This window comes from Malaya genurostris, chromosome 2 (assembly GCF_030247185.1).
Source record: "Malaya genurostris strain Urasoe2022 chromosome 2, Malgen_1.1, whole genome shotgun sequence".
Classification (NCBI taxonomy): domain Eukaryota; kingdom Metazoa; phylum Arthropoda; class Insecta; order Diptera; family Culicidae; genus Malaya; species Malaya genurostris.
The window spans coordinates 123,216,203-123,242,677 of record NC_080571.1 but is presented as its reverse complement, the minus strand read 5'-3'; the positions used below and the strand labels follow the sequence as shown (position 1 = coordinate 123,242,677).

General features: G+C 36.1%; 1 protein-coding gene across 1 annotated transcript in view; it reads right to left on the bottom strand.

Moving 5' to 3' along the window:
- Positions 1-4,479: 4,479 nt before the first annotated feature.
- The window catches only part of LOC131428068 (uncharacterized), a 75,150-nt gene continuing 53,154 nt past the window's right edge, over positions 4,480-26,475 (bottom strand). Inside the window, exons 5-10 of the mRNA XM_058591718.1 lie at positions 11,765-11,903; positions 11,485-11,634; positions 11,277-11,420; positions 10,925-11,140; positions 10,556-10,809; positions 4,480-5,608 (exon numbers count right to left, since the gene is read on the bottom strand). Of these exons, the coding sequence (XP_058447701.1) occupies positions 5,180-5,608; positions 10,556-10,809; positions 10,925-11,140; positions 11,277-11,420; positions 11,485-11,634; positions 11,765-11,903 (1,332 nt within the window). The 3' untranslated portion in view covers positions 4,480-5,179. The remainder of the gene's footprint in view (positions 5,609-10,555; positions 10,810-10,924; positions 11,141-11,276; positions 11,421-11,484; positions 11,635-11,764; positions 11,904-26,475) is intronic.

The following is a 26,475-nucleotide window of genomic DNA, read 5'->3' as shown; positions in this document are numbered from 1 at the left end:
CTTTACCCCTCCCAGATTTCGTGTTTCGGAAATAATTATCAAACATTAAGAACTCTCAGATATGACAGAAGTGATTTGAACAAACCTATTCAAATATAAGTTGGTTTTTGTTCCCCCTTCCCTGTCTCTTCACCATCTCGATGCAACTAATTAGATCTCTGTCGTTTTCAGAAATTTTGTTCCCACATCCCCTTTTTTACCACGTTTTCCACATTATTTACTTCTCTTTCATTCTCTTCGGCTATATCATCATCACCGCCCACGGAAGACCGTTCCAGTCGAAAACCAGCATGCGGGCCACCCGCCGGGCCTTCGTAGCCTGGGGGTGTTTCCCGCGGACCCACACGGACCAACACCATCTGAAAGACTCATGCAACACTCAACTCATCGACCACTGCCGATCGCCATTACGATTTACTAGAACCCGAGATGACATAATCTAATGATACTATTATAGTTTTAAGTTAGTCGTTAATTAAGATTAGAAAATACCCTTGGCATCTTAGAGCTTAAGCAGTGTGCCTAAAATTATATTACATTATTGAATAAAAAAAGAATGAAAGTTGGTTATTAATTTTTTCTTTGCTCCGATTTCTGGTTCCGATGTTGAAGCGTGATGAAGGTTAAAACTTTCAATCCGCGCGCCGTTTAAAATGACGTTGCAAAGAACCTCATAAAACTTTCAATCCGCGCGCCGTTTAAAATGACGTTGCAAAGAACCTCATAAACCTTCGCTCCGAATATATCTAAAATTAAGTATAAAAACTTCGTAACGGTTTCAACGTTGAAGGAAGGAATTCATTTCAATTTCTCAAAGAGGACTATTTTCATAAGATTAAACTCAAATAAGTGAATTTATAGTCCCATGGATGGCTGTTAAATTGCATCCTGATCTAATATCTGGTGTAAATTTGGGGGGTGATGAGTGTTTCAAATTTCAAACCTTCATTAAAAACGACGATGTACAGAACATTTAAACTCTTTAAAACTGTTCCATTACATGGTTCTCGTTAATTAATGTCCATAGAAACTTATCTCGCATTTACCCTTACAGGATGTTCCGAAATATTAAAAGTTGTGGTCAAAATTCTAAAAGGAACTAGCATAAATTTGTCATACTAACTTTAAAAAAAATGGAAAAAAAGATGATTTGTCGGTTACGTCACTTATATGATTATATCTACGGAATCGGAAGTATCTGCAATTTGATCTTCAAACCTGATCAATGATGTAAAAGAAGCTTTCAAACGGACCTAGGATTGTTGAAGTCGGCTCAGTCATCTCTGAGAAAAATTGAGCGTCCCTTAATTGCATTTCGTTGGTTACGTCAATTATATCATTATAACTATGAAATCAAATCCTGCAGCCAATTGATCTTCGAGCTTGATTCACAACTCAAGGGTAGCATTCAAACGAGCTTAAGCTTGTGAAAATCGGTTCATCCATCTGCGATAAAATCGAGCGGAGAGAAAAATCTTCGTAAGATGCACACACATACTTTTCCCGATTTCGTTCAGCTGAATCAAATGTTAAGCAATTTTATTACCTTTCTATAAAGAAAGGCAAAAACTTTTTATTTCATAAAACAAATCCCAATAAAGAATTGAATTCTTCCATGCAGATCAAGCGAATTGAGCTTCAGACGTCAAGCTCTTCAGGAGGTCACAGTTTGTAGAAATAAGATTTTAATATGTAGCAACATAAAACAAACCATTTAGATGGTCAAAGGATGTTTTGTTAAGCTCTACAAACTCGACAATGTCGACAATCGTACCCTATAATTTTATATCTCGGATCCAATCCCGTTTGGGCTATCTCGTTCTCTACTAGCCACAACCCAAGTAGCACCGATAACTGGCATATGATGTACGAACTAATTATCTATATATTCTATATCGATCAGGCGCGTACCCAGAAGATTTTTTCGGAGGGTGTTTCTGAATTTGTTGATCAATTTCCATACGTTTGTTTTATACGCGCCTGATATCGATATTTGTAAACCCCAGAACATCGATGGCGTGCATGGTTTTAAGAGGCACAAAGAATTACCTCATCATCAATATCTAATAATATACTTTTGAGTAGATACGAAGGATTTAAACATTGTCCAACTTCACGTTTTAGTAGTAGGGTAAGGGCTCCCTATTTCATCTGAGCTCCTATTTCCATCTCATCCTTTCACCTCATTACTTTGAACATGAATAATATCTTACAACGTACCTGAATCAAACTGTGAAATGTTTAAAAATAAATATTTAAGCTTGTATCACACTTTTCCATTGGAATAAATGGTTTTAATTTCTTCGATGATCGTGTTTTTCATTTCAAACAAACTCACTTTTCGATTTAGGACACATTTTCGTCTTAACATTTACAGTTCGTCATGTTTCTGATTATCTACTAATCGATTCGTCTCAAAACATCATCACTGTTTCACACAATTACACTGCTATTGAATGCTGGATGACTTCATAATTGATAATGTTAACTGTCCACTTATTAAACTAACAATTAAAAATTTCAGAAATTACCCGACAAGCAATAAAAGTCTTCAGAATATATGAGATGCAAATTTTTCACTTAATTCACTTGATTGCGATTTGTTTTTATCCCATTTGGTTTCGAAAAATTGTCAAGTGTTTTTTTAGTATCCGTGACGTTAGTTAAATTATATGATTGATATTTATATTTGAATAAAACTGTTTCAACTTTGAATATTACCGGATGAATGTGTTAAATACTAATGAAATAACCATTGTGGCAAATATAGTAGCACTGGTTTCTTTCCGCTATATGCCAACATAACGCTGTTAAGTGTGTATGTTTCATCAGCTGTGCACAGAGATGCCAGATATTTTCATAGAAAATATGTATTGCTCTTCATAAAAAGTCTATATCTGCTCTATCTGTTTTCACTAATAACATGATGTTAAAAGATAATTCTTCATATCTGCGAAGATTTCCATTTTAACATGCGATTTGTCCGTTGATTAATGAACTTTCAAAGAATTACTGCAATCAAATACTAATAGATACTTAGAGATAAAAGTCTAATTTGTATTACATTTAGGAAATCTGTATAAAATCTGTACTGTGATTTAAATCAACGCAAAAATCTATACAATACAAATTAGTCTGTATAAATGGCGTCTCTGGCTCTGTATTTTGTTTTTAGATGGGCTAATGCCTAAATAAAAACAATTCCTTTCTTGTTTTGTTGTTAAGTTTACCAAATTAACTGCACAGTAAAATTTTAAATTTAAAACGAAAAGTACCGAAAACGACCCAAAATTTTTAAACATCGAAATGATTCAAAACTGCTTCTAAAAATATCGTGTGTTGTCTCATAGTTATAGTTAAAAATGGTCTAATATTTTAAAAAATAATCGGACATTTTGAGCCTGAGAGTGTAATAGTGCAATCTTTTGTTTTGATTGCTGTCGTAATTACTAAATAATAGGACGAATAAAGGACCAACGATAGGATGAATAAAAATCCCATGAGATGGAATTAGGAGCAGAGTAGTGAACATATAAGAAGTGTTTTTAGATGATTTTCTTAACATTATTTTAATTTCCAAGAAATGTGAATCAATTTTCCATGTGGAGCAAGGCGAATTAAGCAGAAATATGAAAAAAAAAAAACATAGTGATTTTAGTAGCTGAATCAGGTTTTGAAAGTAACGTCCTTATGAATGAGATGAAATAGGGAGCCCTAACCCTACTTTGTTTTAGTAGAGTTTATCGTCAACCCTATTCGCTCAGTTCCTCTCTGAAAAGGTACGGAAGTCTCTTCCACAGCTCAACGACCAACAGCAATAATATCTCATCATGGCGCAAAACAAAAAAGCATGTGAGACTTATTGATAATGGTTCCGTTTCTCTACATGCCGGATCTTCTTATCGCATCTTCGCGCTATATTGAACAACAAATTTAAGACCTTTATTTTAACCTCTGTTTTAATCCATTTTATCCACAATGGACTGTGAAATTATTCTGATGGTTATTCGAGAACTCAATCGAATTCTGGTATAAATAGTGTTACTGCTAACGAACATCACAATTCGTTTTGACTCAACACTGATAATCTTTTGACTTTTGAAGTGATTATCTGCATCTCTAACAATAGGCTATTAATGGTATGAAATCGCAGAACGAAGTCCGAAAATAAATTCTCATTTCCAGGACGAAATATTACATTTGCTACCGAGAAATGTCTCCGAACGATGATTACAACAGCATTTGACGAATCTAACAACAAAAAGGAGATAAGAAAAATATAATGTAGTTATGTAGGAAGAATCACTGACGTCAAAAATATTCTTTTTGAATTGCTGGAATTTACTGAAAAGAATTTTCTCTATGGGTTGTCATCTATGGGAATATAAGCTATGAAAAATAATGCATAGTGTCATCAATTAATATTGATTGATTTATTTAGAAAAATTTTATTGAACAATGTTAACACTTTTACATATTTTTTTATGTTATTTTTGTTCACAAATGAGAAATGTGCATAATATTATTCGTTTATTTACACTTTGTTATATTGGACAGATTTGTTTTTCTTTTTGTAAGAATAAAATGCTTCTTATATCGAGCTTCTCTTCGTATCGCTATGTCGCTTGACAGAAGAGAAGTCTTGCAGAAAAATAAGTTCGCTTGGCTTTTCCGATGAACATATCGAACAGACAAAAAAGTATGTGCTACACTTTTCCAGAATCTGAATGAAAAACTCTATATGATAGAGCGATGTTTCCTTTATTCGACATGCATAGGTCTATATCTATACGATTTGACATTCGCTTGGTTTCAGTTTTTTTTATTTTTTTTTCTCTCGGTGGTGATGATGCACAGTTGTGAGCACGTAAATTGACATGCTGGATCTTCTTGTTCTCATCCCGTCTATGCGGTACATATTTGCATACGGTGTTAGCGTATCAGTTTCTGGATACAAACTTCAAATTGCTTCCTCGTCTCACAGCAAGCACACTTGTTTTGAATGGGTAAAGCTGCCAAGAGGATTACGATCTCTGGTGTCTAGCAGAGCTGAGAGTGAGTCCATCGTTGCTATCATGCACCGATGGAACGTAACCGAAATGGTATATTGATGCATACATCGATAAAGATAAACCCTAGCAAGTGCACGAATCAATCTTGACAGCTTTACCCTACAAGTTTACATCACCCCGACTCTCAAGCCCAGCCATAAAAAAGAATTGTGTTGGCAAAGTTCACGCTCGTTTGCAGACGTTTTGAATGATTGATTGTAGCGAAAGGCAGATTTCTGCTCGACCGCATTCGTTGCAGATGTCCCGGCTTGCCAACTTAAAAGTTTACACTGAACACAGGAGGTCACCGCACACGGATACGGCTCAACACCGGTACTGGGAACAACTGCTACATCTGTCACGGCCAAGCTCAGATTTTCGGTCCCCGGTTGGCCTGTCGAGACTTTTTGGCTGCCCCGTAAACTGGACTCACTAACTATATAATTCGGCAGGATGAACATTGTGGTCGATATCTGGGGAAGAGCATCGGAGTGATTAAAAACTTTAAACGTCGGAAGGAACGTAGCGGACGATGATGGATGCTCGAGGTTAGGTTGCTAGAAAGAGAAAAGAAACAAAAATATCAGAGAACTGTTTGTTTGCCGAAAAAGTGAAGAAGAAAAAAATTTCAATCAAGACGATATTTCTTTTCGCAAACGAAAACAGTTTGGCGAAAATATAGCTTCGAGTGAAGGCTGACAAACAAAATGAAATTCAGTGCTTTCAAATTTGTCAGTTTTGGTATTACTCCAACTCCTGAAAAGTTGTTCGGCTGATGTTTTGCTTGGCTTTTACGATTAGGTTAACTCCGCATGAATCACTTTGTAGCTGGCAGTAAGAAATGTAAAAGTTTTACACTGAATTACAAACAACAAAGCCAAACTCGACAAGAGTAAAATTTCAACAGTACCGCAGAGTTATTATGGCAATCTTTCACCTGGTTCGTGTTTCTGCTTCAGTTCTCAGATAAACAACTCCAAGAGAGTTATTCTTTTTAATATTCTAAAACTCATAAAATAAAAGCACATTATTCATAGTAACTTAGGAGTTTATTTTCTTCAAGCTTAGATGTTATACGTAAATGACCTTAAGTGACGTAAGTTTGAATAACCGAGAAAACATGAAAATCTCTTAAAATCATAAATCAATTATATATGTTATGATAGGTAAAAAAATACTGTGTTCGATTTTTGAGTTGATTATTGACAGAGCTACCCAATGAGTATATTCTAGATACCAATGGTTTATTCGAGAGATACTTTAGATATAGACTAACAAGAATATGTATACGAATGGAAAACGGGTTGGAACTACTTTAGAATAAAGTCTTTTTAGTGAGTTCTCATCGGAAAGAGAGGTTATATATAAAAATGGAAGTAAATTTGTATGTTTGTAATGCCATAACTTCGGAAATACTAAACGGATTGCCACCAAACTTGGCACAGGTACTTCTTGTATTTCAGAAATGGTTTAAGGAGTATTTTTATAGTACAGGAGGCGTAGCAAGTGTCAAAGTGTCATAAACAAGGGAGGGTCATGAAAAAATTCATATAACTTGACAAAAATCGATACATTTTGAAGACCATAGAAACATTTTGGATACCTTCGATATGACTATACGGGGGGTGGATGTAGCAAGTTCCTTTTAAAAGGGGGGTGTAATGTTTTAATCGGCATAACTCCGAAACTACTGACCGGATTGCCACCAAACTTGGCACAGATATTTCTTGCTCTTTTGAGAAGGTCATAAGAGTATTTTAATGGGGGAGGGAGCGTAGTAAGTGTCCTTAACAGGGGGGATGTCATGAAAAAATTTGTCTAATTTAACGAGAATCGATACTTATTTTAAGACCATAGAAACATTTTGCATTTATTATATATGATTGTATGGGGTGTGGATGTAGCAAGTGCCTCTAAAAAGGGGGGGGGGGGGTGATGTTTGTAATGGCATAACTTAGGAATTACTGAATGGATTGCTATCAAACTTGGCACATATTGCTCTTCAGAGATGGTAAATTTTCATCTCCCATTTTTTGTAAAACAAGAGAGTGACAAGAATTTCAAGCTCGTAGTAGATAGTATCGTTGTTGTTAATTCGAATGCAACGCAATTTTTTTTAAATAATTTCAAAGGATCTGGTTCCATTTTGCCATAAAATTCAAAGAACTAAACGCAAATAATCTTTATCTGCCTATGAACGCGAGTGTATTCAAGTGTCAGCATAACTACGGAATAACTAAACGAATCGCCACCAAATTTGGCACATGTACGAAAGGTGGGAATCAATATTTTTTGAATAGCACAGATACTTTCTACACTACTCAGGGTAATCATGCAGGAGATTTGTAGTAAGTTCACTGACAAAAAGGAATTGAATCAAAATAGATTATAAGGTTATTTTGAGCGTGAGAGAGTGGAGTAAGTGCCCCGAACATGGTGAATATGGAAAGTGTAAGGAAAAATTGATCGGGTTTTACGAAAAATTGGTACTTCTTTACGAGTACAGTATATTTCTAGCAACTTAGTAAGGTTCACAAAAATATTCACAAAAGGAAGGAGGAATAAGTATTCTCAACATTGATTCATTGATATGAATTGACTAAATCATACAATCAATGTGCATTTTATTATGTAAATTGAGAAAACTATCGACTGTATTAACTGAATCATTATTCTATAGGTTTTCCTCCCAGGTGTACGACCATTTTATGGTTAAAGCCATTTTTAAAATAAATTATATAAAAACGTTATTCTATAGTACGAATACAGTTATGATGTTAACCAGCCATTCGTTATAAAATAATCATTATCAGATGGAAAACTTCGAGCGATTACGTGGAAATAATGATGTCATAAAAATTTGTATAAAGAGCAGGGAGTAGCAAGTATTTATACCCATGGAAGTCAAAGGTATTGTGAATCGAATGTAATGAAGCACGGAAGTACGTTACAAGCACATATACATAATAATTTATGTACGTTACAAGCACATATACATATGAAACTCAGAGATTACTAAGAAGGTATTTATAGAAAGAAAGGTGTTTTAAATGTTTGTAACAAAAGGGGTTAAAATATAAAACTGACCCAATTTGTCGAGAATACCATGAAAATTATGATTATTGTGAGATCTGAGATGGGACATTGGTCATTCGCAATCTGAACATGAACGGAGTATTGTGCAATCAAGTTGCCGTCTAAGTTATGTTTCACTACAATCAGAGTATTTCACTAAACAGGATAACTTCGAGAATTTTTTTCGGCCTTCCCTTCTAGAAACATTTCCGAGCAACGCCGGGTAATTCAGCTAGTTTCTTTAAATATTTTTCTTTGTGCCTTGAAAGAAGACAAAAAACAGTTTGTTTGGCATCAACTAGTTTAACCTACAATACGAAGTGGTTTGAAATTTTAAACAAAATTCCTCCTGTAATTCCGGATCCGAAAGTCCGGATGCGAATAAAATACAATAGCAGTCTATGAAACCATAAGACCTTTAACAAGTTTAATTGGCGAAAATCGGTTAAGCCATCTCTGCGCAAAATTAGTAAGTTCGATTTTTGATTTTTTTTTACCACTATTATAGAACAAGAAACCGGGGATCAGAACAGTTAAAATTAGTTCGTATGCCGAAGAACTAATATATTATACAAATTAAAACAGTTTCAAGCCCAACTTAGAAAATTTCTTTCGGATTTGAATCATCGCTTTTAATGACCGTTGAATATTTTAAACACCCATCAACCTGTAATTTCGCAACCGGAAGTCAGATCTGGATCAAATTGAGGAATTTCGTATAGGACATTTTAGATGAATTAAATGAGAAAATGATTGGTGCTGTGTGGAATTTACCAAGAGAGAATCGCGAGTTGACAGTTATCACAGAAAATCGAATCGATGATTCGACTTGATGATTCTCATACTAGGTTGCAATATTTCAAAACCCTTGTGTGGAGCTCACATACATTTTCATAAACACTACTTATACAAAGGTTATATGCACATAGTTAAAATAAGCTGCAATAGTAAAATGATTCTATCGCAATTATCCACTACCCATACAGAATCGGATCGTGAAACGAGAATAAGCGACCGTTTGTTGCTTCAGAGAGAATCCCCACAGCAACGAGCTAACCTTTGATTCTCAGACAGGTCATCGAGAGAAATTCGCTCTCGCACTGGTGTCTATTCTATGTTAAATGAACCATGCCGATTTTTTTGTTGTTGCTGTGATGATATCCGTCTCTCTTTGTTGGCACCAATTGAATCGTGTGAAGAGCTGCTAGTGAGCGTTCTTTGATACGATAAAAGCCATCCTTGATTGAGACACTGTTTTATTTTAACACAAATTTTTTGCCTTTTTCATATAGAAAGGTTATGCAATCACTGTGAAAACCGACTTTTGAACGAAGGCCCGGAAGGCCGAGTGAATCTTCTAGTGATGTTTTTGAATATATAAGCAATATAAGAAAGGCATCATTACATAGATAGATAGATGAAAAAAATTGGTTTTTTTAATTTTTAGTGAGTAGAAATACGTTTAAAAAACCAAGATCAAAATCTTACTAAGTCGTAAGTACGCAACGTATTCGCACTAATGTTTTTTTTTTTTGACACAAAACCGCTCGAAATTCTATAAAAGAACAATTTGTTTCTTATCCGGTGAATCGCAAAATTGTTGTCCGGTGATTACATTTTTACTGTTCAATAAACATATTTCACGTCTTGAAAATATACTAAAATGCCAAAAAATCTGCGATAAATTATTCGAAACATTAACTTTGCTATAAAATTCCGCTTGTCGGATGCTCTCGGTCGCTTGAGGCAAAGGTTGCTTTGCTATAATTTCCGTTCAATAATGGAATTATAAGCCCCACAGCAGGCCATTATTTTCTGGGAGAAAGTCTCTTTTCATTGCCTCATTACGGTTTGACAACCGTAACTTGAAATTAAAATGCCAAACTGTTTGCATTCCAACGTCAGCAGTATAAACTGTAATGAGAAGAGGCGAAGTGATTGACTGCAAAAAAAAACTTTGAACTCGTATTATTGCTGGTTGATGAGTTATTTTAATGTCATAATTATCGAATTCGTTTTGAATTTTTTTAATGCGATTTCATGTCTTCCCATGTGCCCGGATAATGCCGGGGTTACTTAATGAAAAAAAAAAACAAATCTAAAAATCTGACCACCGCGGGTGCTATAGTCAAACACCAAAATACCGGCATTTATTGAAATGTTTACTCAGACGTGATGTTGTCAAGTAAATCATGATATTAATAATTCGCATTTTCAATTATTAAACGGACTGCAATGAAGCGATGCATCGATACTCGTGCACACAATTTGCACAGCTAAAATAAATACACCGGTGTGCCATTCTGCAAAATTGCATATTGACCGGAACGTCGGTAGAAAAACTCAGGGTTGTACATGCGAAAATAGCAGATAATGCCATAATCGAACAATGGTTCTATCGTAATAGCCGGCATGAATTGGGTACATACCTTCATCTTAACCGCAACGGGAACAGTTTCCGCAACGCATTCAACCAGACTGAAGTCCTCGTTCTGCGGATTACTGTTTGTGCTGGATTGCTGCGGATCGCTCGATTCGGAATATTTGATGCAGGCGTGGTCTGTTGACGATAGCAATTTCATACGATAAGCCACCAAAGCTCCGATCGATAGACAGCATCCAAAGAAAACTACCAGAACGACGATTACTAGCAGGCGATTATCGATCTGGTTGTTGGTTTTAGCTATTTGCCGATACGAGTTTCCGTAGATGATTGAAACGAAAAGTGGAAGACAGTACGTAAATTGAAATGAATATTTTACGATGGATTGAGATCAATAATCAGCAATAAGGCTTACCATCCTTACTCTGTGTGAGAATATTCTCAGCCTTCACCGTTGCTTCCAGTTCGTCGGCAAATTTATGGCTCATCTGACCACTGCTGGATGAATCGTCCACTTGATTGGGGGCGGGAGTAAATTCATCATCGTACAGCTCGTTGAGCTCGAATTGTTCATCCATTTCATCATCCTCTAGTGGCGTGATATAGCGATCCCGGAATACGTTGCGCGATACTGATCGCCATGATGAGGTATGCAAGGATAAACAAAAATAAGAGAAATATCATGTTTTAGATGGGAAACAAAACTTTCTCGCTTATTATATAATGATAGGCCATTGTAGTAGAGATAAGCGTTATGGGAGTATTACCACATGCGTAAACAACTTTCAGGGAAACCCGAACATTTTCCGGGCAAGGTTGACCGAAGGTGGATCCTTCTACGGCTACTGTACATTTTCGTCGCCCCTGGCAGATCTCTGTCAGTGTGTGACTTGTGTGGGGCGACAGGCAGGCTGCAAAGTCAAGTGTAATTTTAGCATAAACGGATGGTAGTCCAATTACGCCTTGTTTACTTACTTTCCTCCTTGGAGCCTGCCGTCTGGGTACAGTGAGAGCTCTCGTATGCCGTGCGACCGTAGCTGGCACCATAGATGGCAACTCTTGTGTAACGACCGCAGGCCAATCGAATCACATCCTTCTCGCAGGCAATCAGGCTCCGAAACTCAACTGCGTTTTCATCGTGATGTCATTTCGACGGCGGTGGGAAAAGTACAAAAGAGCGTAGGGACGAGAAGCAAAAAAAAACATTCTTTTAATGACCGAATCAATTTGCCTGATTTGAAGGAAAGAAGCTTACACGGTCGGCATATGTGGCTCACTTCCACTAGCTTGTGTATGCCCGGACACGGAACGCTATCGAAGGCCTTCGGCGTAGCCCGGAACGTACATTTCCGTTTCTTCTGACAAGCCTCGACTACGATTTGTAGTATGGAGTACTGAAATTATTTGGATTAAATAGTTATTCCGTAGATAGGAAGTTTAGTTTTATCTTATCTCGTTGATTCAATTTTGTTGAGAAACATCAGAGCATGTCTGGGAGATTTTTGGTAGAATAAAATTATATTGTATTTTTCTTACATATCAGACGACAGACTGATTCAAACAGTTGTAAACATATACTGAAATTATACGTTGTTTCCGGTAAATCTACTATTTCATATCGTTCTCAAATTAAACTGTAACCAATAAATAACATCAATATAAACAGACAATTGCTCATATAGAAAGAATATGCAATCACTTGAAAAACCGACTAGTGTCATATACTGTGTGTGTGTGTGTGTGTGTGTGTGTGTGTGTGTGTGTGTGTGTGTGTGTGTGTGTGTGTGTGTGTGTGTGTGTGTGTGTGTGTGTGTGTGTGTGTGTGTGTGTGTGTGTGTGTGTGTGTGTGTGTGTGTGTGTGTGTGTGTGTGTGTGTGTGTGTGTGTGTGTGAGTGTGTATGTATGTGTGTGTGTGTGTGTGTGTGTGTATGTGTGTGTATGTGTGTGTGTGTGTGTGTGTGTGTGTGTGTGTGTGTGTGTGTGTGTGTGTGTATCTGATTGCCGATTCTGGAATTAAAGGGTGAAGAGTTTTTAAAATTCTAGCCGATATAGAAGATGACAATTCCAAAAAGCTTCAAAGTTGGACTCAAAACTATTTCAATTTCGTCATATTATTTTTTTTTGCAATACGAATTGTTTTGGGTTATGCTGGTTCCTGAATACGAGCTCTGGAAGTACATTGAATAACCGTTAACTCTAAAGTGGAACCTACTTCGACATATCATTCATGAAATGTTCAATCGATTGTCACACTTTTTTTTTTTTTTGACGTTACAGAGTAATGAGTGATTGAAATCTCAAATTGCGCTTAAAACGACGGTCATTAAACAAATGTAATGAGAACCAAAATATCAATGCAAAAAACACATGCAGGTTGATAAAAAAGGTATCATTTCACTGGTAGGTAAATTAAGCACGTTGTCATGCTCAGGAAACAGCATGCTGTGCGTTTGGCTGTCAGCTTTCGTTTATTTATTTGTTTGTGAGGTTGAAATTCTGCGTTTTCATAATGTCGCGTATTGAAAAGGAAGTGAAAATTAAGGTTCTGGACACATGGCTAAGTAAGAAAGGTTATTACTATGCGAAAATTGGCGAAGTGGTTTGGAATTTATCATGCCAGTGCTAAAACCATCATTAATAAGTTTAGGGAACACTATTCTTTGGATGAACTACCAGGAAGAGACAGGAAACCCGGTTCTTTCAACCCGAAACTGGACCAGAAAGTGGGATCTCCAATCATGAAGAACAAATCAATGTCAATACGTGATTTGGCCGAAAAAGCAGGAGCGAGTGTCGGAATGATCCATCGTATCAAGAGGCGAAATCACCTGAATACCTACAAAAAGCAGACAATCTCGAAACTAAGTGTAGAATAGAAGAAGCGAGCAACAACAAGAGTCCGAAAATTGTATTCGAGTCTTTTGCAGTGTCCGGATGCATGCGTATTGATGGACGATGACACTTATGTAAAGGAAGACTCAAAAACCTTTCCAGGTCTACAATGCTTTACTGTCGTCGTTGGGGAGGATGTAAGCGATGCGGACAGGTCGATTCAAGTGGAGAAATTCGGTCGAAAGGTACTGGTATGGCAAGCAATATGTTCCTGTGGTTTGAAGTCAACCATTTTTTACACTACCGGAACTATATATGCAGAAATCTATCGATCTGAGTGTCTCCAGAAGAGATTGCTGCCTTTATAAAAGAAGCATAGTACACCTCCACTGTCGGCTCACTATGTCAAAACCACTCTCAATTGGCTTGCGGAAAAGGGTATAAATTTCGTTGAGAAAAATATCAATCCACCAAATTGCCCTCAGCTTCGACCCATCGAATGGTAAGGCAGCTGGGAACATGCAGGAGTTCAAACAAATTTGGGCTCAAGCGTCCAAAACATGCGATGCAACACTTGTCCGGAACTTGGTGAAGAGCGTTCGATCAAAAGCTCGAAAATTCGTGAAGGAATAACTTAAATTTCATCCGGTTTTAATTATACTCAAGTTTAACTGTACGAGGTAAAGGATCAATTTTTTCCAAAAATACTCATATTGTAAAAGTTTGTTTAAGGAATATCAATAAACCAGAAGTCGTCATCTTAAATTTTGAATCGACTCCAAATATCATTTTCTTGCACCACTTTTCACATCCTTTCCGATAATAGGGTTTCCAAATTAATTACATAAATCTGTTTTCACGAAGTAAGTTCAAAATAACGTAATTTTTTTTTACGAACTATCTCCATTTACAAACCCTCGTTCAATCGTAAATGAAGGTTTCGGTGTATTGTTTCGTTCAAGAAATAATATTAAAACTTTGAAGAAATGTTTTTTTTTGCAGTAGAGCAAAGATAGCTTTAGTGCTGTACTGTATTCCAATATTAGGAACACAATCTGAATCTCGGAGGTGGCAGCCGAAGCGGTTTGCTTTTATTAATATCTGTTCAAGATCCATGTGTTATATGTGTATACCTATGAAATTAGAATGCGCTAAAAGTATTCTTTTAATACGCAAAATACTATTGAAAAAAACCTGTTTTAATCCACCTAGTGGTATAATGATGCCTTTCTCATATCAATCATACTATCATATATAATACTGTGGTATTTTTCAAAATAATTCTCTGCGATTTTTTGAAAGAATAACCGAAATCGTCTACTGATAAAAACTATCAATTGGAAAAGATTTGAGGTCGATTAATTTCAAAATTTTTCAAGGTTTTTCCGAATTTTCAGTGATGGTATACTATTTTTAATCCACTTTACCCTATATTTCCGGATCCGGAAGCCGGATCCGCATGAAATTCAGGTATTACGTATGGGACCACAGGACCTTTCATTTGAATCTAAGTTTGTGAAAATCGGTCGCGCCATCTATGAGAAAAGTTAGAACACATATTTTCTTTTTTTGCACATTTTACCCCATAACTCCCGAACCGGAAGTCGGATCCAAATAATATTCAGGATTTTTTTATGGGACCTCAAGATCTTTTATTTGAACCTAAGTTAGTGAAAATCGTTCAGCCATCTCTGCGAAAAGTTGGTGCACTTATCTTCACAATTTTTTACACATTTTACCCCATAATTGCGGAACCGGAAGTCGGATCCAAATAATATTCAGGAATTTTGTATGGGACCACAAGACCTTTCATTTGAATCTAAGTTTGTGAAAATCGGTTCAGCCATCTCCGAGAAAAGTTAGTGCAAAAAAAAGTTACTTACGCACATACACACACATACACACACACATACAAACACACAGACATTTTGCGTACTCGACGAGCTGAGTCGAATGGTATATGACACTCGGCCCTCCGGGCCTCGGTTCAAAAGTCGGTTTTCACAGTGATTGCATAACGTTTCTATATGAGAAAGGCAAAAAGGTAAAACCATCACAAATACATGCGTACAACACAAATGTATGTGGATAGGTTATTTTTGATACACTCAAGTACCCTAAAAAACTGATATAATTTGTGTATCACTGAAAGTAAAAACATTTCAAGAACACGATCATTGATCTGAAGGAAAATATTTATGTTTGAAGCAGTGTTGGCATTATCATTCTCAAAATATCAAAAATCAGTTATTATCGCCGATAATAATTGTTGGTAATTATCACTTACAAAATCATCGCCGAACATCATGAAGAAAATCATTTGATATTCTGAGAATGATATTAGAAAACGATTATCACTTAATATCGGTGTGCGAAATTTTCAAAACATCAAATATCACCGCTGAGTATGGGGGAAATCATCACCCGTTCAATCTCACTTTAGCGATGTTTCGTAAACTCACACATGATTATCATTCAAAAGCATTATCACGATTATCACCCATGCGCGATTTTCACTACCACATGGTGATATTCCGTGAGGTGAGTGTGGTATTGAAAATCAATTTCAACCAAATCTTAACATGCAGTATGATTATTTTTGGAACGGGTGGTGTCGAAAATCATTGTCTGAAGTTATTTGAAATTGATGATAGTGAATTTCGGTTCGTAAAATTTTATCAAAACCCATGCAATATTGGTATTTTTGGAATGGGTAAGATGAGTAGATGTTGATTATCGATGTCTGGAGTTATTTTGAAATCCAACATGGCGGCTCTCGGTTCATGAAAATTCAACTAAACCCATGCAATATGGGTATTTTTGGAACGGGTATGATGAGTAGATGTTGAATATTGATGTCTGGAGTCATTTTGAAATCCAAGATGGCGGCTTTCGGTTCATGAAAATTCATCTAAACCCATGCAATATGGGTATTTTTGGAACGGGTATGATGAGTAGGTGTTGAATATTGATGTCTGGAGTCATTTTGAAATCCAACATGGCGGCTCTCGGTTCATGAAAATTCAACTAAACCCATGCAATATGGGTATTTTTGGAACGGGTATGATGAGTAGATGTTGAATATTGATGTCTGGAGTCATTTTGAAATCCAACATGGCGGCTCTCGGTTCATGAAAATTCAACTAAACCCATGCAATATGGGTATTTTTGGAACGGGTATGATGAGTAGGTGTTGAATATTGATGTCTGGAGTCATTTTGAAATCCAACATGGTGGCTCTCGGTCCATGAAAATTCAACTAAACCCATGCAATATGGGTATTTTTGGAACGGATATGATGAGTAGATGTTGAATATTGGTATCTGAAGTCATTTTGAAATAGAAGATGGCGGCTCTTGGTTCATGAAAATTCATCTGAAACCATGCAATATGGGTATTTTTGGAACGGGTATGATGAGTAGATGTTGAATATTGGTGTCTGAAGTGATTTTGAAATCCAACATGGTGGTTCTCGGTTCATGAAAATTCAACTAAACCCATGCAATATGGGTATTTTTGGAACGGGTATGATGAGTAGATGTTGAATATTGATGTCTGGAGTCATTTTGAAATCCAAGATGGCGGCTTTCGGTTCATGAAAATTCATCTAAACCCATGCAATATGGGTATTTTTGGAACGGGTATGATGAGTAGGTGTTGAATATTGATGTCTGGAGTCATTTTGAAATCCAACATGGCGGCTCTCGGTTCATGAAAATTCAACTAAACCCATGCAATATGGGTATTTTTGGAACGGGTATGATGAGTAGATGTTGAATATTGATGTCTGGAGTCATTTTGAAATCCAACATGGCGGCTCTCGGTTCATGAAAATTCAACTAAACCCATGCAATATGGGTATTTTTGGAACGGGTATGATGAGTAGGTGTTGAATATTGATGTCTGGAGTCATTTTGAAATCCAACATGGTGGCTCTCGGTCCATGAAAATTCAACTAAACCCATGCAATATGGGTATTTTTGGAACGGATATGATGAGTAGATGTTGAATATTGGTGTCTGAAGTCATTTTGAAATCCAAGATGGCGGCTTTCGGTTCATGAAAATTCATCTAAACCCATGCAATATGGGTATTTTTGGAACGGGTATGATGAGTAGGTGTTGAATATTGATGTCTGGAGTCATTTTGAAATCCAACATGGCGGCTCTCGGTTCATGAAAATTCAACTAAACCCATGCAATATGGGTATTTTTGGAACGGGTATGATGAGTAGATGTTGAATATTGATGTCTGGAGTCATTTTGAAATCCAACATGGCGGCTCTCGGTTCATGAAAATTCAACTAAACCCATGCAATATGGGTATTTTTGGAACGGGTATGATGAGTAGGTGTTGAATATTGATGTCTGGAGTCATTTTGAAATCCAACATGGTGGCTCTCGGTCCATGAAAATTCAACTAAACCCATGCAATATGGGTATTTTTGGAACGGATATGATGAGTAGATGTTGAATATTGGTATCTGAAGTCATTTTGAAATAGAAGATGGCGGCTCTTGGTTCATGAAAATTCATCTGAAACCATGCAATATGGGTATTTTTGGAACGGATATGATGAGTAGATGTTGAATATTGGTGTCTGAAGTCATTTTGAAATAGAAGATGGCGGCTCTTGGTTCATGAAAATTCATCTGAAACCATGCAATATGGGTATTTTTGGAACGGGTATGATGAGTAGATGTTGAATATTGGTGTCAGAAGTGATTTTGAAATCCAACATGGTGGTTCTCGGTTCATGAAAATTCAACTAAACCCATGCAATATGGGTATTTTTGGAACGGGTATGATGAGTAGGTGTCGATTATCGATGTCTGGAGTCATTTTGATATCCAAAATGTGAACTTCTAGTTTATGAAAATTTTTCGAAAAATTTGAACTTAGTTTGTGTAGAACGCTCGTCGCGTGCGATTGTATTTCTTTGTTGCTCTGCGTTGTTTCGCTGTGTTTCGGTCGGATTTTTCTGCAGGTTCCAGTGTTGCATTCAATATTTTTGTTGTTAAAAACGGAGAAATGATGAATTTGAAAGAGGAAAGAAACTACAACTGATGCCAGAAGGGTGGACAGTGCATGGAAGTTCTTTTTTGGTGTTGGTATTTTATTCTCGTGAATGCAATCTATCACCGTGTTTTACCCACCAAAACTGAAGTGAAAACCACGGAGTTTTAACTTTTTCGGGAGTTGAGTGTCATCTAGCGGCAAGTAACACTCATCAATTAACCATTTACTATATATTAAATGGCATTAAGTGTGAATTGAAAATATTAAACGTCACCGTGATTGGTAGTATCTGCTACACAACCTTGTAATTTTGTCGCTATAATCTGCATCTCTAAATTCTAATTTCATAAGCTTGTAGGTCTACTAGAAGACAACTGTGCAGGCTATTGCGCATTAACGTCGATTTTGCAGTAATGTTTCCGACATTACTTACCGTTTGTTTATAGAGGTAATTTTTTTCAAATTTCGAATAAAAACGGACAATTTTCTTTGAAAAATTAGTGCAACACTTCGAGACGGTATTGTAGATTTGAATTCATTGTGCGAAAGCAGACATTTATTTAAGAATCACTATCAAAAATTTATCATCGACAGTTCTGCAAATATTGCACTTGAACCAATACTACTGTTCTAAAGCTTGGGAAAAGTAAGGAACTCGTTTGTTGAGCATTCTGGTAGTCGAATTGTTGACATCAAATTGGTTGCTGTCAACCAAATGATTGGCGATTGAAAACTAACACAATCCAATTATACATATTTTCGAAAATTTGCTATGTTTAATCTATCACTTCAAACAATTTTCTTACTTTCGTAGTATATTTTTATTGCTGATCTTGGATTTCAAAATGACTCCAGACATCAATATTCAACATCTACTCATCATACCCGTTCCAAAAATACCCATATTGCATGGGTTTAGTTGAATTTTCATGAACCGAGAGCCACCATGTTGGATTTCAAAATGACTCCAGACACCCATATTCAACATCTACTCATCATACCCGTTCCAAAAATACCCATATTGCATGGGTTTAGATGAATTTTCATGAACCGAAAGCCGCCATCTTGGATTTCAAAATGACTCCAGACATCAATATTCAACATCTACTCATCATACCCGTTCCAAAAATACCCATATTGCATGGGTTTAGATGAATTTTCATGAACCGAAAGCCGCCATCTTGGATTTCAAAATGACTCCAGACATCAATATTCAACATCTACTCATCATACCCGTTCCAAAAATACCCATATTGCATGGGTTTAGTTGAATTTTCATGAACCGAGAGCCACCATGTTGGATTTCAAAATGACTCCAGACACCCATATTCAACATCTACTCATCATACCCGTTCCAAAAATACCCATATTGCATGGGTTTAGTTGAATTTTCATGAACCGAGAGCCACCATGTTGGATTTCAAAAGACTCCAGACACCCATATTCAACATCTACTCATCGTACCCGTTCCAAAAATACCCATATTGCATGGTTTCAGATGAATTTTCATGAACCGAAAGCCGCCATCTTGGATTTCAAAATCACTTCAGACACCAATATTCAACATCTACTCATCGTACCCGTTCCAAAAATACCCATATTGCATGGTTTCAGATGAATTTTCATGAACCGAAAGCCGCCATCTTGGATTTCAAAATCACTTCAGACACCAATATTCAACATCTACTCATCATACCCGTTCCAAAAATACCCATATTGCATGGGTTTAGATGAATTTTCATGAACCGAAAGCCGCCATCTTGGATTTCAAAATGACTCCAGACATCAATATTCAACATCTACTCATCATACCCGTTCCAAAAATACCCATATTGCATGGGTTTAGTTGAATTTTCATGAACCGAGAGCCACCATGTTGGATTTCAAAATGACTCCAGACACCCATATTCAACATCTACTCATCGTACCCGTTTCAAAAATACCCATATTGCATGGTTTCAGATGAATTTTCATGAACCGAAAGCCGCCATCTTGGATTTCAAAATCACTTCAGACACCAATATTCAACATCTACTCATCGTACCCGTTCCAAAAATACCCATATTGTATGGTTTCAGATGAATTTTCATGAACCGAAAGCCGCCATCTTGGATTTCAAAATCACTTCAGACACCAATATTCAACATCTACTCATCGTACCCGTTCCAAAAATACCCATATTGCATGGTTTCAGATGAATTTTCATGATCCGAGAGCCGCCATCTTGGATTTCAAAATGACTCCAGACATCGATATTTAACATCTACTCATCATACCCATTCCAAAAATACCCATATTGCATGGGTTTAGTTGAATTTTCATGAACCGAGAGCCACCATGTTGGATTTCAAAAGACTCCAGACACCCATATTCAACATCTACTCATCGTACCCGTTCCAAAAATACCCATATTGCATGGTTTCAGATGAATTTTCATGAACCGAAAGCCGCCATCTTGGATTTCAAAATCACTTCAGACACCAATATTCAACATCTACTCATCGTACCCGTTCCAAAAATACCCATATTGCATGGTTTCAGATGAATTTTCATGAACCGAAAGCCGCCATCTTGGATTTCAAAATCACTTCAGACACCAATATTCAACATCTACTCATCATACCCGTTCCAAAAATACCCATATTGCATGGGTTTAGATGAATTTTCATGAACCGAAAGCCGCCATCTTGGATTTCAAAATGACTCCAGACATCAATATTCAACATCTACTCATCATACCCGTTCCAAAAATACCCATATTGCATGGGTTTAGTTGAATTTTCATGAACCGAGAGCCACCATGTTGGATTTCAAAATGACTCCAGACACCCATATTCAACATCTACTCATCGTACCCGTTTCAAAAATACCCATATTGCATGGTTTCAGATGAATTTTCATGAACCGAAAGCCGCCATCTTGGATTTCAAAATCACTTCAGACACCAATATTCAACATCTACTCATCGTACCCGTTCCAAAAATACCCATATTGTATGGTTTCAGATGAATTTTCATGAACCGAAAGCCGCCATCTTGGATTTCAAAATCACTTCAGACACCAATATTCAACATCTACTCATCGTACCCGTTCCAAAAATACCCATATTGCATGGTTTCAGATGAATTTTCATGAACCGAAAGCCGCCATCTTGGATTTCAAAATCACTTCAGACACCAATATTCAACATCTACTCATCATACCCGTTCCAAAAATACCCATATTGCATGGGTTTAGATGAATTTTCATGAACCGAAAGCCGCCATCTTGGATTTCAAAATGACTCCAGACATCAATATTCAACATCTACTCATCATACCCGTTCCAAAAATACCCATATTGCATGGGTTTAGTTGAATTTTCATGAACCGAGAGCCACCATGTTGGATTTCAAAATGACTCCAGACACCCATATTCAACATCTACTCATCGTACCCGTTTCAAAAATACCCATATTGCATGGTTTCAGATGAATTTTCATGAACCGAAAGCCGCCATCTTGGATTTCAAAATCACTTCAGACACCAATATTCAACATCTACTCATCGTACCCGTTCCAAAAATACCCATATTGTATGGTTTCAGATGAATTTTCATGAACCGAAAGCCGCCATCTTGGATTTCAAAATCACTTCAGACACCAATATTCAACATCTACTCATCGTACCCGTTCCAAAAATACCCATATTGCATGGTTTCAGATGAATTTTCATGATCCGAGAGCCGCCATCTTGGATTTCAAAATGACTCCAGACATCGATATTTAACATCTACTCATCATACCCGTTTCAAAAATATCCATATTGCCATGGGTTTAGATGAATTTTTACGAACCGAATTTCACTATCAACAATTTCAAATTACTTCAGACATCGAGATTCGACACCACCCATTCCAAAAATAATCATACTGCATGATAAGATTTGGTTGAAATTGATTTTCAAAACTTCACTCACCTCATTGAATATCACCATGTGATAGTGAAAATCTTTGCATGGCTGATAATTGTGAGAATGATTTTCAATGATGATAATTTATAATCATGTGTGAGTTTACGAAACATCACTATGGTGATATTGGACGGGGTGTGATATTTTCCATACTCACTTCGAGTGATCACAATTATCATTGATATTGTAGATAGTGATAATCGCTGTCGAAAATCGCGCATGATTTTCTGCAGCGGTGAGATTTGATTATTTGATATTTTCGCAACACTGGTTTGAAGTTGCTTTTCAATTAGATTGAGAATTTCAGTTCTTCAATAAAATATTGAAATCATACAATACGACTATAAGAATATAAATGCAAGGCACCGGGACAAGCTTTTTAGACGTCTACTTGTTATGGTTGTTTCGAAATTATTTATATAGTACAATATTCAAGCAATAACGATGAACTGGTGGTCTTCATCTAGACTAAAAAACCGATCGCAAAAACCGTTTTCTGACACACATCTACTTTTCACATGGCATATAATCATATCGTTAAACTCACCATATTCATTTTTGAAACACGCCTCAACATCATTTTCCGGTATCTAATTATCAAATCCGATCCGAAAATACCCATATTGTAATAGCATTCAAGGTTTATAAATAAACCGGAAATCGTGTTTTTGGATTTTAGAACCACCTCAAACATCGTTTTCCAACATTTGCTCATTTAACCCGTTCAGAAAATACCTATATTGTAAGGGTTTCGAGGAATATCTAAAACTCGGATGTCGCCATCTTGGAATTCAGAACCACCTCAAACATTGGTTTCTTACATCTATTCATCGAATCCGTTATGAAAATAATCAAATTGTAATGGCATTCAAGAATTATACATAAACCGGAAGTGGCAATCTTGGGTTTCTAAAATACCTCAAACATCATTTTTCGGAAAGTATTCTTTACACCCGTTCCAAAAATACCCATATTGTTGTAATTTCCATGAAATATAAATGAGCTGGAAATCTTTTTCATTGTATTTAAAAACCTTTTTTTACGAAGTAGATTTGTAAAAAAAGTTTGCGTTATTTGAGATTTGGTTCGTAAAAAAAGTTTTTGTTATTTGGGATTTGGTTCGTAAAAAGAGTTACGTATAAAGAGGTAACACAAAAAAAAACTGTTCGTAAACGGAGGTTTGGGTGTACTAAATACTTCCAATGGTGTACTTCCAATACATAATGAAAGCAAAGTATTATGATGAACTAAGAAGTGTTTTTAGGTCAAACTGCACTGATTCGGTTCCGATTCTTCTTCTTAGTCTATGGCTTAGTAGCACATGCACATTCTACATTCTGCTATTTATGAGTACAAGTTCAATACTTAAGTATCATTTGTGAACTAATTGTTTTTCGATCAGATTTCAATCAGTCAATTTGTATTCTGTCTTTCTTACTTTGAGCCGAGTCCCTGAGTAACGGGTATTACACACTATTAGAATGAAATCGTTGTTTCTTCTTTCGCGTTTAAGCTCAATCGAATCGAGTTTTGCATTAGGCAATTCAATTTGAACTGCTCTACACTGATGAGTCAAAGACGAAACGTAAAGAAGTTTCAATCGAATAGTTTCTTTGCATTTTTGTTGATATACTCACTTAAGGCGACATGAACAAATTTTATAAAACTACCTTGTGCTTTGTCGGTTACGTCATTTTGTCCATTATATCTGCGGAATCGTGGCGACAGCCTTTTGAGTTGTGAACCTGTTCAATGAACCAATAGTAACTTTGAAACGAGACTAAACTTGTTGAAATTGGTTTAGTGATCTCTAAGAACATCGAACGGAAAGAAAAAATGCATTTGATCTTCAAATTTGATCAATAACCCAATAGCAGTTTGCAAACATGACTAAGCTTGTTGAAACCGGTTTAGCTATCTACGAAAAAATGGAACGAAGAGAAAAAAGATAAACTGTCCTCAGGCCTTAAAATGAATACACTGAGGAAACACTAACTGGATTAGAAAGGGAGAAGAGTTTGTGTCATTATACAGACGACAAACCAGATGAAAAGGGACCAAATTGAGCCGAAAAACCTTAATCGATAAAATGGAAGGAAGACTTTTGACTGGAGAAAGGCGATAGGGTAAACGCGCGTATGGTATGAAAGTGAATTGTAGTAGAGAAAATATGTATGTTGATGGTACTAGCCTACAACAACCATCCCATACCACAACTCGATTAAATTCTGTTCTTGTAGGGAAATAAGAAAATGAAAAAAATCAATAGTTATGCCAAACATCAAACATTGGTTTCTTACATCTATTCAAAAAATTGACTTACATCTATTTAAAAAATTGACTTAAGAATTATGAAAGCTGAAAATAAAAATAATAATGATTATCCATTTCCGACCTATAAAAGAAAGCCATTCCATATGTAAAAGTACATCTGATTGTTGTACTTAAAGAAAAGGTACATTAAAATAACACCGTAGAGATTAATGAAATAGAACATAAATTGTGTAGGTAGCTGAATAGTAAAACTATAATATCTTATGATCAAAAAAGAACTGGAATTTTCATTTTAAAATTCCTGCGCTTGTCCAATCGGTAAACTTTTATTCTCTCAACGTTGACAACACTTTTATACACGTTCTGTCAAATTTTGACGCATATTATATATTTTTATAATGGATGAAAATTCAGAACAACGGCTCGCCTTCGAAGCGTCATTCGGTCGATTGTTGAGCGGTTTCGACGTCATATTCATAGATCCACACCTCATCACCAGTTGTGATGCATTCGATGAATGTGGGGTCACTATCTGCGTTGGAAATCATCTCTTTGGCCACACGATGCTGTTTTTGAATGAAATTCAGCTTTTTTGGCACCAGCCGAGAAGCGACGCGTTTCAAACCCAAAACATCAGTTAAAATGTGTTCGGCTGATCCATAAGAGATGCTCAACAACACAGCAATCTCTCTAATCGGTACAGAACGATTTTGCAACACAATTTGCTTCGCCGATTCAATGTTTTCTTCAGTAACAGATGTTGTTGGGCGGCCAGGGATCTCATCATGATCCAAGCTTGTACGACCACCTTTGAAGCGTTTATACCACTCGTATGCTTGTGTTTTTCCTATACACGATTCACCAAAGGGCTTTTCTAACATTTTCAACGTTTCGGAACACTTAAATCCATTTGCAACACAAAATTTGATGCACGCACGTTGTTCTAAATTTTCATCCATTACAAAAATCGCCACACGAAAATTTTTCAACTTCTTTGTACAGACGCCAAACAAAAACTAATCGTACGATATGCGTCTAAATTTGACAGAATGTGTATAAAAGTGTTGCCAACGTTGAGAGAATAAAAGTTTACCTATTGGACAAGCGCGGGAATTTTAAAATGAAAATTCCGGTTCTTTTTTTTATCATAAGGTAAATCAATGACAGCTCTCAAAGAGGACAATGAATGCAAGGATGGTTATGATGCGAAACTATTATACTCGATATAATTATAAAAAAAAATAACTAAAGAAAATAAGTAAGCCATGTACATATTAAATTTGTTCATATATCAGAAATTAATTGCTATAAAAAGATATATAAATAGATACATATTATGATGAAGTGAGAAGATAAAGTTTGAGCCTAACTGATTCCGAGTAATTAATAATAAAGAGTTATCCCGCTCCGCTTTGGTTGTCTTCGATAATACAATGAACGCATACTTATTGTATAAAAATTTAGAACATAAATTTTATAAAAATTTGAACGATTTTCCAAAGGCCTAGAACATAAATTGTATAAATTTTTTGAAATTAATAATTATTTAAATTATTAAAACAAGTTTTGTTCAATAAGTTAATGTCAAAGCTTTATCCAAATGTATTTATTTATTGAAAAATTTTGTTGAAAAAGTGGCATCAAATTGCATTTCATAATAACTTTTAGAAATTTTGGAATCAAATGGAATCAATTATCAATATTTGAGAAAAGAATCAAAACAGTTGGACGATTTCAAGAATTCAGACCCAAGAGTCAATATGAAATCATGGTATAATCTTGCCAACAACACAATGATACAACTTGGTTCGTCAGAGGAAGCATCTCCATAAACCAAACGATTCATAGTCCTAATAAAATCGTGGGCTACGAAAATAATGTAATACCCGCAT